Raw genomic sequence first — 13397 nt, forward strand, 5'->3', positions numbered from 1 at the left:
AAACAACATAACTATATATAGTTGTATACTATGTTTTGATGCTATGGCATTAAAAAACATTTCTGTTATGATTTCATGATATATGGCAACATCAAAGGGTTTTTGCACATACACACTTACTTATCTGAATATTTTTAAAAGAATAAAGAAACTAATCAGAGTTTAGGAAAGAACTAAACCTTTGAAAAGATAACACCTGCCCTCTTTCGTGCAATCAATTACCAGATATATCAGATGTATCAGATTATCAGATGTAAAATAATAATATTTCTTGCCTCCTCCCTGCCTGACTTCTGATCAGTGCATAGTAAAGATCACACAAAAAGAGTTGAGACTCCAAAGCCCAAAGCCTTCTTATTCCTGCACTGCTTTCAGTTCCTAACCTAGAAAAGATTATTTTTTTTTAAAGCTGTTATTTGTCAGAATGCATTTTAAACTCAGATTTTATCAGAACTTCATACTAATTCTGCTGCAGTGGCAGAATGGAAAGTAGTGCATACAGCAAAGCTATATGGTTCCACAGCTTCCTGCAGGTATATGACTCAATACTTGACTGCTATTGCTTACACACACAGTCTGCTCACAAAACAATATCCCTTAACATCTACTTGTTGTATAGTTTAACTATTTTTCATTTGTATAAACTTACTTTTTAGTTTCTTATGAATAACAGCTGAAAGAAACAAACAGCATCAGTTCATTAGAAATACCAATGTTTTGCTAGTCCTAGACACTAATGCTTCTGAGAATGACAATTCTTAATTTCAGTAGATCACAGCTTACAGTATAGTTGTCAAGACATCAGATTCCTGCTTCTCAGTGGAAAATAATACATTATTATTTGTAGTACCTAATGTCATAAATTATTCCAAACCGAAGGCATCAAAGCCCAGAAGTAAAAATGAATTGACATTGCATAACACGAAAGAGAAAAGAAAGATATACGTTCTTTTGTGAATATGCCAAAGAAAAGTTTATGTAGCGAGTATCAGAAGCCGATGTCTCAGGTTTCATGTAAACTAATTTTTCAGCACAGAAGCCACCAAATCTAAGTTACCATACAGCAAATCAGAAGTTTATTGCCATGATTTGTTGTCACAATTGTGGCCTTCTGATGAAAGCAATGGATAATTCCATCACAAGAGTTACGTGAACAGAGGCATAATGACAGAGAGTTAGAGTAAATTTTTTTGAGGCTAATACATTACGGAATAGTTCTTCAAATCAATTATCTATCAAGAGAAAAAAAGTTGCTTCAGATAATACTAGTCTCATGCTAACGAACGATGTATTTTGAATAACAATATTAGCTTTTTGCATTTAGAAGTCAGCAAAGAAAATTCGCAGCACTTACAGTGATCCTCTGTTTTTAAAGAGATAGGAAGAGCCAGGATAGTACAGTATTTAGAAAGTCCCATTCAAAGAAAGAGAAGTCATTTTGGCATAATAAGAAATAGTGCTGTTCAATATATAAGGCAAAAGCTTTAGAACTGAAGTCATGACAGACTTCCCTCTTCTGACCTTATGCAAAAACTGCAACTGAAAGCAATCTCACTTGTGTTGTCTGGGAGGAAGGAAAGAGAAGTGCACCATCTTTTCAGTCTGATGTTAAAGAGCAAGTTAGGAACAAAATGCAGTAATTATCTTCTACAATGTTTCACATTTCACAGCAACAAATCCTACAACGTACAACATAACCTATGGTCTACTTCTTTTTATCGCACCAGCTACCAGTTGGAAGAGGGAATATGAAACACTTGGAGGTGTAACACACTATGCTGTGAAGCTGGATGGTCCTGGACTTGTTTAAAGCTGTTTAGTGGTCAGTACAAATGTTACCGTAATGATACCTTTCACATCTGGGAATTATATTAAGCACATTAGTACAATTAATACCACTCAGCTGAAAACAGAGGCCACAGGAAAAATTTACTACTATCCACATTCTGTTGTCTAGTCTCTAAGATGATCAAATGAAAAGATTTAAGGTAAATTAGATAATTTGGTCTCGTCTCCTTATCTTTGAAATAAGGCATCACTGCAGAAAACTCTGCTTACGTAGTCTGTAACCAAGAAGGTAATACTCCTTTTAAATATTTAAGCAATATAATCGATAAATACATTCCATGGCTTTTACTCTTTTCCATTATTCAGTTTGGAAGGAAGAAAGGAATTCAAAATAGGAAGGGAAGATTTCCCTCAGAAGAAGATATCCTAGAGGCAAATTCAGGATAACTCTATCCAGAGACAAACAAATAAGATGTACAGGCTTCTGCCAGGTTCATTCTCTTTCAGCAACTGAATAAATCTTTTTTCCTTGACCTATTAGATTTCAAATATTAGAATGATATCATTATATTACTATAATTTTACTAAAATGAAGACATAAAACTCAAACTATAGCTTGAATGGTTGGTTCTTTTCTATGCCGAGGTAAAAAACTTTGCCCTCCAGCTGACCTGTGCAACTGAATTGTTGTATGAATTTATTTTGATTGGGGGGGGGGGAAGGGGCTCTAGACCACAACACTCACTATATTTTAAAATAGTTCAATTTTCTTAAAAGATTTGGAAACAAACCTTAAAAAATTACTACAGTATAACTTGCAGATAAAACGGAAATTCTCAGTCATATTGGTACTTACCCACCAAATGCCTGGACTGCATAAAGCTTGGAAGCATCCAAGGAACTTCCACTTACTATCTGAGCCTTTAAGAACAGGGGGAGAAAAAGAAAAGTACAGTTATTCAGTTGCTCTTTCTAACTTTTAAACAAAATTTAACTGTATCAAACATATAACACCTAATATGAAAAATGTTAAAAGCAGGGTCAGCTCCAAGTCAAAGCTACAGTAACTACTTCTTTGGAATTCATTATAGTAGCATTCAGCATAAAAAATATTGGTAGAAACCACAGAAAGGTATTAGACATTGCTTCCCAAATATTGTTGCTCTTTAAGCCTGAAAGACTATGCAGTATAGATAATAATTAGAATCTAAAATCTCAGATATCATGTTTGACAGTAGCAGACCCTGTGCTGGAAATTATGATAAGCGCAACAGTGAGGTTTATCCCATTTATAAATGCAACACATTTGAAATACACTCAAAAGAATAAAAGAATGGAAAGCTGGGAAAAACATGCAATTTGCACAACTAAAGTGATGGAATCAGATCAAGTAAGTCACAAACATCAACAAGTTACACAATCCCTATAGTAAATACATGATTTTAAACCTTTTCATCCACAGAACTGCTATCTGAAAGAGAATTGGGAAGAGGGGGAATATAGATTAGACAAAATGGTTTCTAAGAAAATCTCTTATGTTACAAAAAACTTACTATTTTCATTTGCTAATGAAGAAAGAAAATGAGCAGCTGAATCCAAGTATAGTCAGTTGTTTCATTGCAGCAAGATAATTGTCACTATATTTTGACAAAAACAAATATGTTTGGCATAGATAGTAACTCCTGCCACTTACGTGGGACTGGTTGGACACCATACAGTTTAAATATCCCATCTCAATAATTGTTATGTTTTCAGATATTTCTTAATATAAATGCATATACTCAATATGGTACAAGTGTTCAAAAATGACTCTAAWTTCCAAGGAAAATGAAATCACAGCTACCCAAATGTCCTCATCCCCAAGTCGATAACTACTGAATAAAAATCATAGTCGTGTGAATTTAAAATATGATCTATATCACTGCAAATTGCTTAATGCAAATACAGGAGATATTCACCTTTTCCAGCAGAAAAAAAAAWTTGGTGACAGGAAAAAGTACCTCCATTTTAATGCCCTGTCACTTTTAAAATATCAGTACACTGTTTCATCTGTTTTTGTTTAGTTTGGAAATTTTGTATGGTACAGTGCATACACGAATCTTCATTGTTTTTATTGCCACCTTACTGATCTTTCCTTTTTTTCCTGCCACTAATGCTGTACACGTTTTCTATAGACCATTTAAACAGCTTCAGKGTTTTTCAGATGTTTGGAGCTATCCCACATGATACACGTTACAAAATTATCATTTACATACAGCATGCTTTATGACATTTTAAAACAATTTATCTAGTACATCACAAATACATGTAGAAAAAATATCTCGCCTAAATTAAAGGTAAATACACCATAGTAGTGACAGCCCAGGAAAATCAAAGGCTCTGTTGCTGTGCCACTAATTTTAGAGGTTACTTATGCGATCAGAGTTGAGCATGTGCACAAGAACAGCCACAACAGAAGCTGGAGGTGGTAAGTTGTTCAAAGCATGTTGCATGTTGCACCATCCTGGTTATATGCGATTTTGTGTTCAAGAAAGCAAAACTGGGCTGAGCTACTAGGTATTAGCAATGTGCTAAGGCCAAACTTGAATCCACAGAAAATCAATTCTGCAGCAGCCTCTCTTTCTTTTCAAGCCCACAAAATTGGCCTTTTTCTTAAGCTTGACTACACATATTAGCCCTTCTTTCACACCTATTGTGAACGATCCCTTTAGAAAGGGTGTGCCAAAAGGAATGAAGTAAAGTTTACTTTCAGATAATCTCTACAGTTTTGAGTTCTAGAGAATATTTACTAAAACTAGCTGCAGTAATAAATTCTTCTATGATTGATTAAAAATAATAGAAACAAATACAAATGGATACAATCCATTGAATAGCTTTTTTCTGGTGAAACATGAACTATCTCAGTGGATTCTGAGGTGGATTGAGAACTGGCTGAAAGGCAGAGCTCAGAGGGTTGACGTCAGTGGCGCAGAGTCYAGTTGGAGGCCTGTGGTTAGTGGCGTCCCCCAGGGCTCAGTACCAGGTCCCATCCTGTTCAACTTCTTCATCAGTGACCTGGATGAGGGGACAGAGTGCCTCCTCAGCAAGTTTGCTGATGATACCAAGCTGAGAGGAGGGGCTGATGCACCTGAATGGCAACACAGCCCTCAGAGAGCTCAACAGGCTGGAGAGCTGCGCAGAGAGGAACCTCATGAGGTTCAACAAGGGCAAGTGCAGAGTCCTGCACCTAGGGAAAAATAACCCTAGGCACCAGTACAAGCTCGGGGCTGATCTGCTGGAGAGCAGCTCTGCAGAGAAGGACCTGGGAGTGCTGGTGGACAACAAGTTGACCATGAGCCAGCAATGTGTCCTTGTGGCCAGGAAGGCCAATGGTCTCCTGGGGTGCGTTAGGAAGACTCTTGCCAGCACGTCAAGGAAGGTGATCCTGCCCCTCTACTCAGCCCTGGGGAGGCCTCATCTTGACTCCTGTRTCCAGTTCTGGGCTCCTCAGTACAAGAGAGACATATGGAGCTGCTGGAGAGAGTCCAGCATAGTCCAGTACAAGAGAGACATAGGGCTACAAAGATGATCAGAGGGCTGCAGCACCTGCCCCATGAGGAACGGCTGCGAGAGCTGGGCCTCTTCAGCCTGGGGAAGAGAAGACTGAGGGGGGATCTGATCAATGTCTACAAGTACCTGAATGGTATACACAGGGGACGGGGCAAGCTCTTTTCAGTTGTCCCATGCGACAGGACAAGAGGCAATGGGCAGAAATTAAAGCACAGGAAGTTCTGCCTGAACGTGAGGGGAAATTTCTTTCACTGTGAGAGTGACAGAGCCCTGGCACAGGTTGCCCAGAGAGGTTGTGGAGTCTCCTTCTCCGGAGATTTTCAAGGCCCGCCTGGATGCACCCCTGTCTAACATGCTCTAGGTGACCCTGCTGAGCAGGGAGGTTGGACTAGATGATCTCCAGAGGTCCCTTCCAACCTTACCCACTCTGTGTGATTCTGTGAAATAAGCCCACAAAGTCTTTTCTGCCCATGTATCAGTTTATGTATTTCAAAGAAAGTTATGTAAAAACTGCACCAAGTGTTTTTAGGAATTGCCTAATTACTATTCAAACCCAGTCTGAAAACTGGCTCTAACAGATTTTATGTACTGGACATTACACCAATTGCAACTGCTTTCAAATTAACTGTTCTGATTTACCCCTTTTTAATAATAATGTTACCACTTGTAACTTATCATACACAACAGAGGAATTCATCATACAAGATAACTAGTTTCCACACCACAAATTCTGGAAAAAATCTCCAAATGGTGCTGGAAAAGCATATACTTCCAATATGAAAGTTAAGCTAGGAAAGGTATAGAAGTAAAGACAGAACTTTTGTTTTTGCAGCTTATGATACCAGCAGAAATACAAAAGTACAGTAGCCTCATCAGTCAGCATCTATAAATACTTGTATCAAAGAGTTTCAGATCTTTTTCCATCTGTCACAAGCATCCATCAAGCCTTGTGGTATTGTCTTACTTTTACACTTTTCTGAATAGCAAAATATCATTCCAGTACTTTTTAAAAAAATGATTGCAAAAATATAGTTTATCCCCCATCCCTCAATTACAGAACATAAGAACAGTAAGAAAGCTGCAAAGAAATTAAACGTCGGGAAAGGCCTGAGTAAGACTGTATTATGTATACATTTTCCCCCCTTGCAAGCATGCATAATCTTATAACATCAAATTAGAAAAGGGGCTTAAAAGTTCATTATTATCTTAAAGTACTATTTTAAGTGGTAATTCTGCAAGACAGTTGCAAGAATGTCCAACTGACTGGTAATTATGCCATTCCTGGAAGCAAATCCTTTAGATACAATACTTACTAGAACTAGATAACAATATACCTGTCCCTTAGAATAGTATGTGTAAAAGTAGCTACAGTCAGAATTAGTAAGTAGTCTGAGTTGGACAATTCCCTAATTAGTACATAATTGCTGAGAAAAATAAAAGATGAAAAGGGAGTCCAAATAAAAGCAGCAAATTAGATTGTCTGTTCAAAAAAATAACCCAAATTAAGCCACGCTGAAATAATAAATGCTGTACCCAGAAGCTAAAATTATCACTACAGAACAGAATATTACGGCAGCTAAGCCTAAAGGGTGTTCTGTTGTTGAAGCACACTCTAGGATACACTGTATAATGCTTGAAAGATATTATTAAAGCTAGCATATCAGAAGACATGAGTGACGTTTGTCTGAAACAGAGAAGGTCAAACTTGAATAAAGCTTGGTTGACAGGAGAAATGGAAGAATTGCTGCTAGCACTTTACTAGCAGTGATGTAGAAAAAATGACTAGTGGATACACAGAGAGCCAAACTAGGAGGTCAGCTTGGTGAAGATGAAAACTGCATTTGTGTCTTATTAATAACTGGTCTGTAAATCTGAAAAAAAAACCTAACATGCTTTAAAAACCATCTCTGGTGCTTAGAGATTGAGTCCCATTCAACTTTTAATGGCTCGTTTTCTATTAAACAGGTACTAAATACTGCTATACAATTCTGAAATTTGCCTCTAAAAGAATACATTTTTGTCTGCCAAGAAAACTATTTCATCATTGAACATAGTATTAGTGCCTCTCAATTTCTGGTAGTTTCAAAGATGACAGTTCTCTTGAAGACTAGGTTTTCTTGACATTTTCCTGCTGGTCAGAATGATAGTAAAGTACAAACTGCATTTTAAGCACTCTTTTCAGACTCTGTAATGTAGTGGAATGGTAAAACATATATTATCCATCAAGGATAAAAATGAGAATTTTTAATATAAATAATGACAAACATTAAATGGAACCCAGTAATTAATTACACTCTATGAAAGCAAACTGATTAATGGGTTATTGCCACTTCCACATTCTTTCCACAGCACACAGCAAGCATCCCCACAAGATACTTGACTTCAACCACTGTATCACTGGTCTTACTTGCAAGTTAAAGTCCCATTATGTTTCTTTGAAAGAAATCATAGAAAACAGCCACTTAGTTTGATACCTGCTGTGAGAATAGTCCCTCAGGACTTATGATAATAATAAAAAGTAAATCACATACAATGTATAACAAGTATTAGCACAGATAAGGACTTTACTGACACACACTGCTTGGTTTGAGGTACCAGTAGAGACAGAGGTGACAACAGGGCAAGAAGACAAAACAGCTGCTTGGCACATACATGTGAACTGTTGACCACCTTAACCAATAAAAACCATGTCTGCAATAACAAGTAGTGCACTGCTATAGGTACAGATCAGTAGATCAGCCGTTGGTGCTGAAGATTCAATGTCCACATTGCAAGTGTTGCAGCGGCACTTAATTCAGACTGGTTATAATCCGGTCCTGCGCACTGAAAGTCCATTAACTACTGAGCACGTGAGATGTAACCCTGGAGAGCATGTTTTGGTCTAGTTTCATCTGCAAGAAATCCAAATCACACACTCTTGAGACCCCTCAGTGATCAAACCAAATCTGGTAAACTGGGAAGACTGGGAGATTTGCTTTGAAAGCGTACTCCCAATGTAAAGTAAAATACTAATAGTCACAGACTCCTAAGTCGTATAGATATCCTGCTATTCAAGATCAAAAGCAATATGTAGAACTAAGACCAAGAACAAAGGAGCAGAACATAGTATCTGGGAAACAGTCATATACTTCACAGACTATTATATGTATAGGCACTGTCAGTAAGAAGTTGTTTTGTTTTCCTGAGAAGAAAAYGAGCATCTACTCGCTAGTTAAGGTTTAAGGAACGAGCTAAAACAGTCTCAAACTCTTAGAAATTAACTTCAAAAAACAAAATTGAGAAGGCTGACTGTCAATCCAGAGTATGCTGTTAACTTTAAAAAGGTGGTGGATGGTAAGGACTTAGTGAACTTGAAAACTTTAGGTAAGTCAGACTAATTTCAAGACTTACAGTAGTGGAAGAAAAGGCTGAGTAAACCCATAAGCACCTAGATGACAGCAGCCAGCATCGCTTACTCGAGTAAGACAAAGAAACCTGATTTTCCTGTGTTGATAGGTAATTGTGTTCAGATAGCAGTACTGGGCATACAGCACAATATCAACTGAAAGAATTGTTGATGTGATATTAGTGCAAGAAAAAGCAAAGTATTAGTACATATCATACATGAGACAAAGGAGGTGATTCAGCTGTATGGGCACCTGCTAATTTCAGAGAAAGCTGTCTTTCCGGTTTTTAGTAGTACACTACAAAGAAACAAATTGAAGAGAAAAAAAGAGGACAAAAGTCAGAACAATCGGAGAGTTCAACAATCTGTGAGGACAGACTGTAAGGATCCGGTTCTTTTCCCATTCACCGCTCAGGTTCATTTAGTCTTAAAAAAAATATAATTAAAGGAGGTGATGATAGTACTTCAAGTGCATTTAAGGGTATAAAAGAGTAATAAGTTTTTTTCCATGTCTAATGATACTAAGCTTAATTTGGAACAATGATGATTTAAGCTAAAAATTAGAAAAATTAGAAAAACTGCAGGTATAGGTTAGGAAGAATTAGAATTAAATACCTAGGAATGTTGTGAAGACTTCCAAAAAGTCAAGGAAACATCTGAGGGGGACAGTTTAGCTGTATTTGTTGTTGCCTCCAAGAGAGAAAGTGTAAAACTCCACGACCTCTCAAGGACCCCTTAACTCTTAGAGTTTACAGATCAATGATATCAACAAAATAATATGATGCAAAAGCGTGAGATATAAACTAGTATCAAACATTTGCAATGAAAATACATACTGAAGTGTTTAGAGACTTTTTTAATCTATGTTTTTTTCCATGATCTGTAAACTTAATCTGTTTGAATATATCATACGTTTGTGCAAGTCAGAAAATACTTTAAACAGTTTAAATTAAATGTATTAGTGCAAAGACCGTCAGGGTAGCATATATTTCTCTTACTTCACTGATCCTATATGTCACCACTTGAACTCAAAATGAAGATTTGGGGAACTTGTAGGCTGTACTAGTAACTGGCTAGATATAACTGACTCTCTCATCTCTCTTGGTGCTTAAAAGGTTTAATCATCTTTAAAATTTTATTTACTCTCCTAAATACCAAGTCTTTTATGTAAAACTTACTTACCTAACCCTTACACGATATTTACTTGCATGCATCTCTTTTATACATAAATAACATTATATAAGTTCCTAAGTATAACAGAACTAAGCATACATTAGAACTTACTGGTAATACTGCTCCCTGAAAGCCTAAACTGTTCATAAAGATTCACCCCACAACCTTAGTCAAAAATGTGGCTTGAACTGTGGCTAGTTTCCCTTCCTTCCTTAAGTACAGTGGAAGTAAAACTTATATTGACAAGCCCATCTGGAGTCTGTGGTCTGTATTAGATTAAAACAAAAAAATCCCCCAAACTCCCCCCAAAACCCACAGGCTAATCAAGAAAAGGTTATTTTATATGACTGAAATGCATTTCTCAGATTCATTTAAATAGCAGATTAACGGAAAATAAGTAAGTGTTACAGGTGAACATGGGGACCTCAAGAACTACTGCAAACCTCTTCCTCAACTAATCAGAAAATGTGGTTTGAATACAGTGATCAAAATTAACTTTTATGACAGAACTCAATCTCACATTAAGATTACACATAAAATAACAAGTCATGTAGTATGCATGCCTGTCCTGAATATGCAACTTTCAAGTGACATCATTGTGAAATAATGTACTGTATGTTAGATTCTTATTGCCCTCTCTGTTGCTTATTACTGCTTCTCAGCTGAGTGCCAACAGAGCCAATGGCTTCCTGCTGCTCCAAGTTGTAGAGGCAGTGACTGTTGAGGGTGGCTGTGGTTTGCAGTGATTACAGGCAAAAGAAAGCTCCTTAAAAGGATCATACCTGGGAATCAATCACAGTACAATTCTAAGAATTGTACATTCTAACAGAAGCTAGTCTTGTAATGACTAGCATTGAGATGCTGAAGATTTTTTTTTTTTTTCTTTTTCCTTGCCTGGATAGAGATTTTCAACTCTTAAGAGTCTCCTCTGTTTTCAAGGAGCCTAATGTGGTAGTCTCAGGACACTATCTGGGGTCACTTCAATCTGCCCGGAGGTTTGTCTGAGGAACAGAGGTAGATTAAATACTAATAAGCACAACTTCTTTCCGTCACTTTACTCAGTGCCAGAGGAAATTATTCTGAAGCTACATATCTACGACAATGCGCAATCTCCCCCCTTTTGTGTGCGTTTAACTGCTGTTGCAAACACTGCTTTAAAGCAGTATTCATTGGGCTGTATGTGGAACTTGGGGAAGGAGGTGTATGCAATGCTGAAATTGGCTTTTTCTGAATATATCGTAAATAGGTTGAGTCAAGAGATGCATATTTAGCTTTTATAGTCATTTTTGCATACATTTATTTGTTTAATCTATTCACAAGACAACTATGGTAAGCAATTAGGTACTATGTAAYGAATCAACACAAAGCATTTAAATTAAAAAAGCCATTCTAAAATATGGCTGCTGGAAGAAGGAAACAGGCATGAAAAAAGACAGACTCATTACCCCCCACCTCGTGCAGTCACTGTACTTGAAAAAAGAAACAGTATCACCAGGCCAAATTCTGTTAATCTTACTCATACTTCAAATAATTCCACTGAAATAATGAAGTTGCTGATGCATCCTAAAAAGGATGGATGAATTTAGCCCAAAGTTAACACAATGGGTATAAAAATATGTAAGTAAATAAAAATCAGGTCAAACAAGTTTAAAGCAGCTTCCGCAGTGCCCTAAAAGCACCAACTAGGAGCTCTAGAAGACTATTCTGGGAAAGAACTCCATACTTGAAGACTGTCAGCTAACAGAGTCCTACTCTAACTTTTTTTTTTTTTTTTTTTTTTTTTTTTTTTTTTTTTCTATTTTAGCTTGCATCATAGAGTATCCAGTCCATCAAAACCTACTGCACTGCATATCTATTTCATTTATGGGTAAGACTGCAAAACACAAATAGCTGGAAATCTAGTCAAGTTCACGGTGAGAGAAGTCAGTCTGGTCTCAGTTCAATTCATAATAGAGGGGGCAGCATTAAATCTAAATATAGAATTATGTTATTCTCTGATAGATAATACAGACAGACAGAAAATTCTTGCATAATGGCTGAGTCTTATAACTACTACTGTAATCAAGTATGTAGCAAGTGCAAAATGTAGAAATTTTCCTTTTTGGGGGAAGAGGGTCAGACTCCGGGGGGGGCAGGGAATGTGAAAATACATTCACATTCTGTATTACAATTACTAAGCTTCTATTAGTCTGCTTTACTACTGTTCATCTATTTTGCTTGTTTGAGATAAACCCAGCTGCTCTAAAGCATCATGCTTTTTTTTTTTTTTTTTTTTTTTTTAATGGCTATTGTTACTGTATCAGTCACAAAACAACAAAAACTGTACATTTCAGACACTGGATTCTACTTTAGTGCTTCATGGTTTAGTGCAATAGAAAATGAAATATTTTCTGTAGTTAAAAGTGTTAAATTATGATTTCTTTGTCAAATTGTAATATAGGTGACATTTCACAGCATCGATTTTATCATAAAACAACAGATGAACAGGTGGGTAGAAAGCACACATTATCAGACCTCAGTGTGTTCAGGTAAGTCTGAAGTTTGATTTTTATTGCTTTTTCTGCATGTTGTGCTCATATCAAAGTATATTAATCATTCAAAATGCAGTTTTAACTGTTCACCTGCATTTAAGACTCCAAATAATCTAGGCATCCTAGTATTTTTTTTCTCACAGCTAAACCACAATCAAAAGAAAAAGAAGAAAAGTAGYATATACTTTTGTGAATTAAGTATTAGATTCTCATTATGGTCTAATCCATTAGGAGATTAAGCACCTTTTTTAATTTAGGAATTGAACAGAGACTGAAGAGCAAACAGGGATTGGTTGGGAATGAAGAATGAGAACGGGAGTAGAACAGAAATGATGCAGTGACAAGGAACAGTAGAGCAGCAGGAGTTAGACTGGACTCCTGCGTCCATAGGCCTATGGTATTTTAGAAACCAGATTGGATGGAGCAGACCAGAAGGTGCTCAGCCTGAAGAAACAGAATAGATGCTCACTGGAGAACACTTCCTGAACCTGTCACAGACCTCAATACACTAGAGACTTGCTAAGTCGCGCTTTGATTCTGCTATCAGTAAGAGTTTACAAAATCTAATGCCAGTGTCTTAAGTCTTTCTACTACTAGTGTCAAAGAGTATGAACTACTCTGTGAGCATTAGTGGCAAGTGTAACAGACAAAGATCCCAACCTGCTGCTACTGAYTTCAGTGTCACTAGGATAATTTTCAAAAGATTTACCATGTTAAAAATCAAAATAATCCTCAATCTGGGCAATGATTAAAAAAACCCAAACATGCCTGGCATAAGGTTGTCTGTGCAATCTTAATTTCGCCTTACCTGCCTTAAACCACATGCTAACTCTTTTCATTACTGCTTTACGTGATGGCACTAGACGGATTCTCCCAGCAGGTGAGAAAACTCTGCAGGTTGTTAAAATCTCTGTCAGTAAGATTTCTGTTTCAGCAGAATAAGGCAGAAGATAACAGGAAGAAAAAGGAAA

At 36.8% G+C, this 13397-nt stretch overlaps 1 protein-coding gene across 1 annotated transcript in view; it reads right to left on the reverse strand.

Annotated features, from left to right (window-relative positions):
- The window catches only part of UNC13C (unc-13 homolog C), a 181411-nt gene that overhangs the window by 150588 nt on the left and 17426 nt on the right, over positions 1 to 13397 (reverse strand). The window contains exons 2-3 of the mRNA XM_085303380.1: positions 3237 to 3259; positions 2645 to 2709 (exon numbers count right to left, since the gene is read on the reverse strand). Of these exons, the coding sequence (XP_085159506.1) occupies positions 2645 to 2709; positions 3237 to 3259 (88 nt within the window). The remainder of the gene's footprint in view (positions 1 to 2644; positions 2710 to 3236; positions 3260 to 13397) is intronic.

The sequence above is a fragment of the Rhea americana genome, unplaced genomic scaffold (assembly GCF_003343005.1).
Source record: "Rhea americana isolate MKP2758 unplaced genomic scaffold, rheAme1 scaffold_2, whole genome shotgun sequence".
In the NCBI taxonomy this organism is placed as follows: domain Eukaryota; kingdom Metazoa; phylum Chordata; class Aves; order Rheiformes; family Rheidae; genus Rhea; species Rhea americana.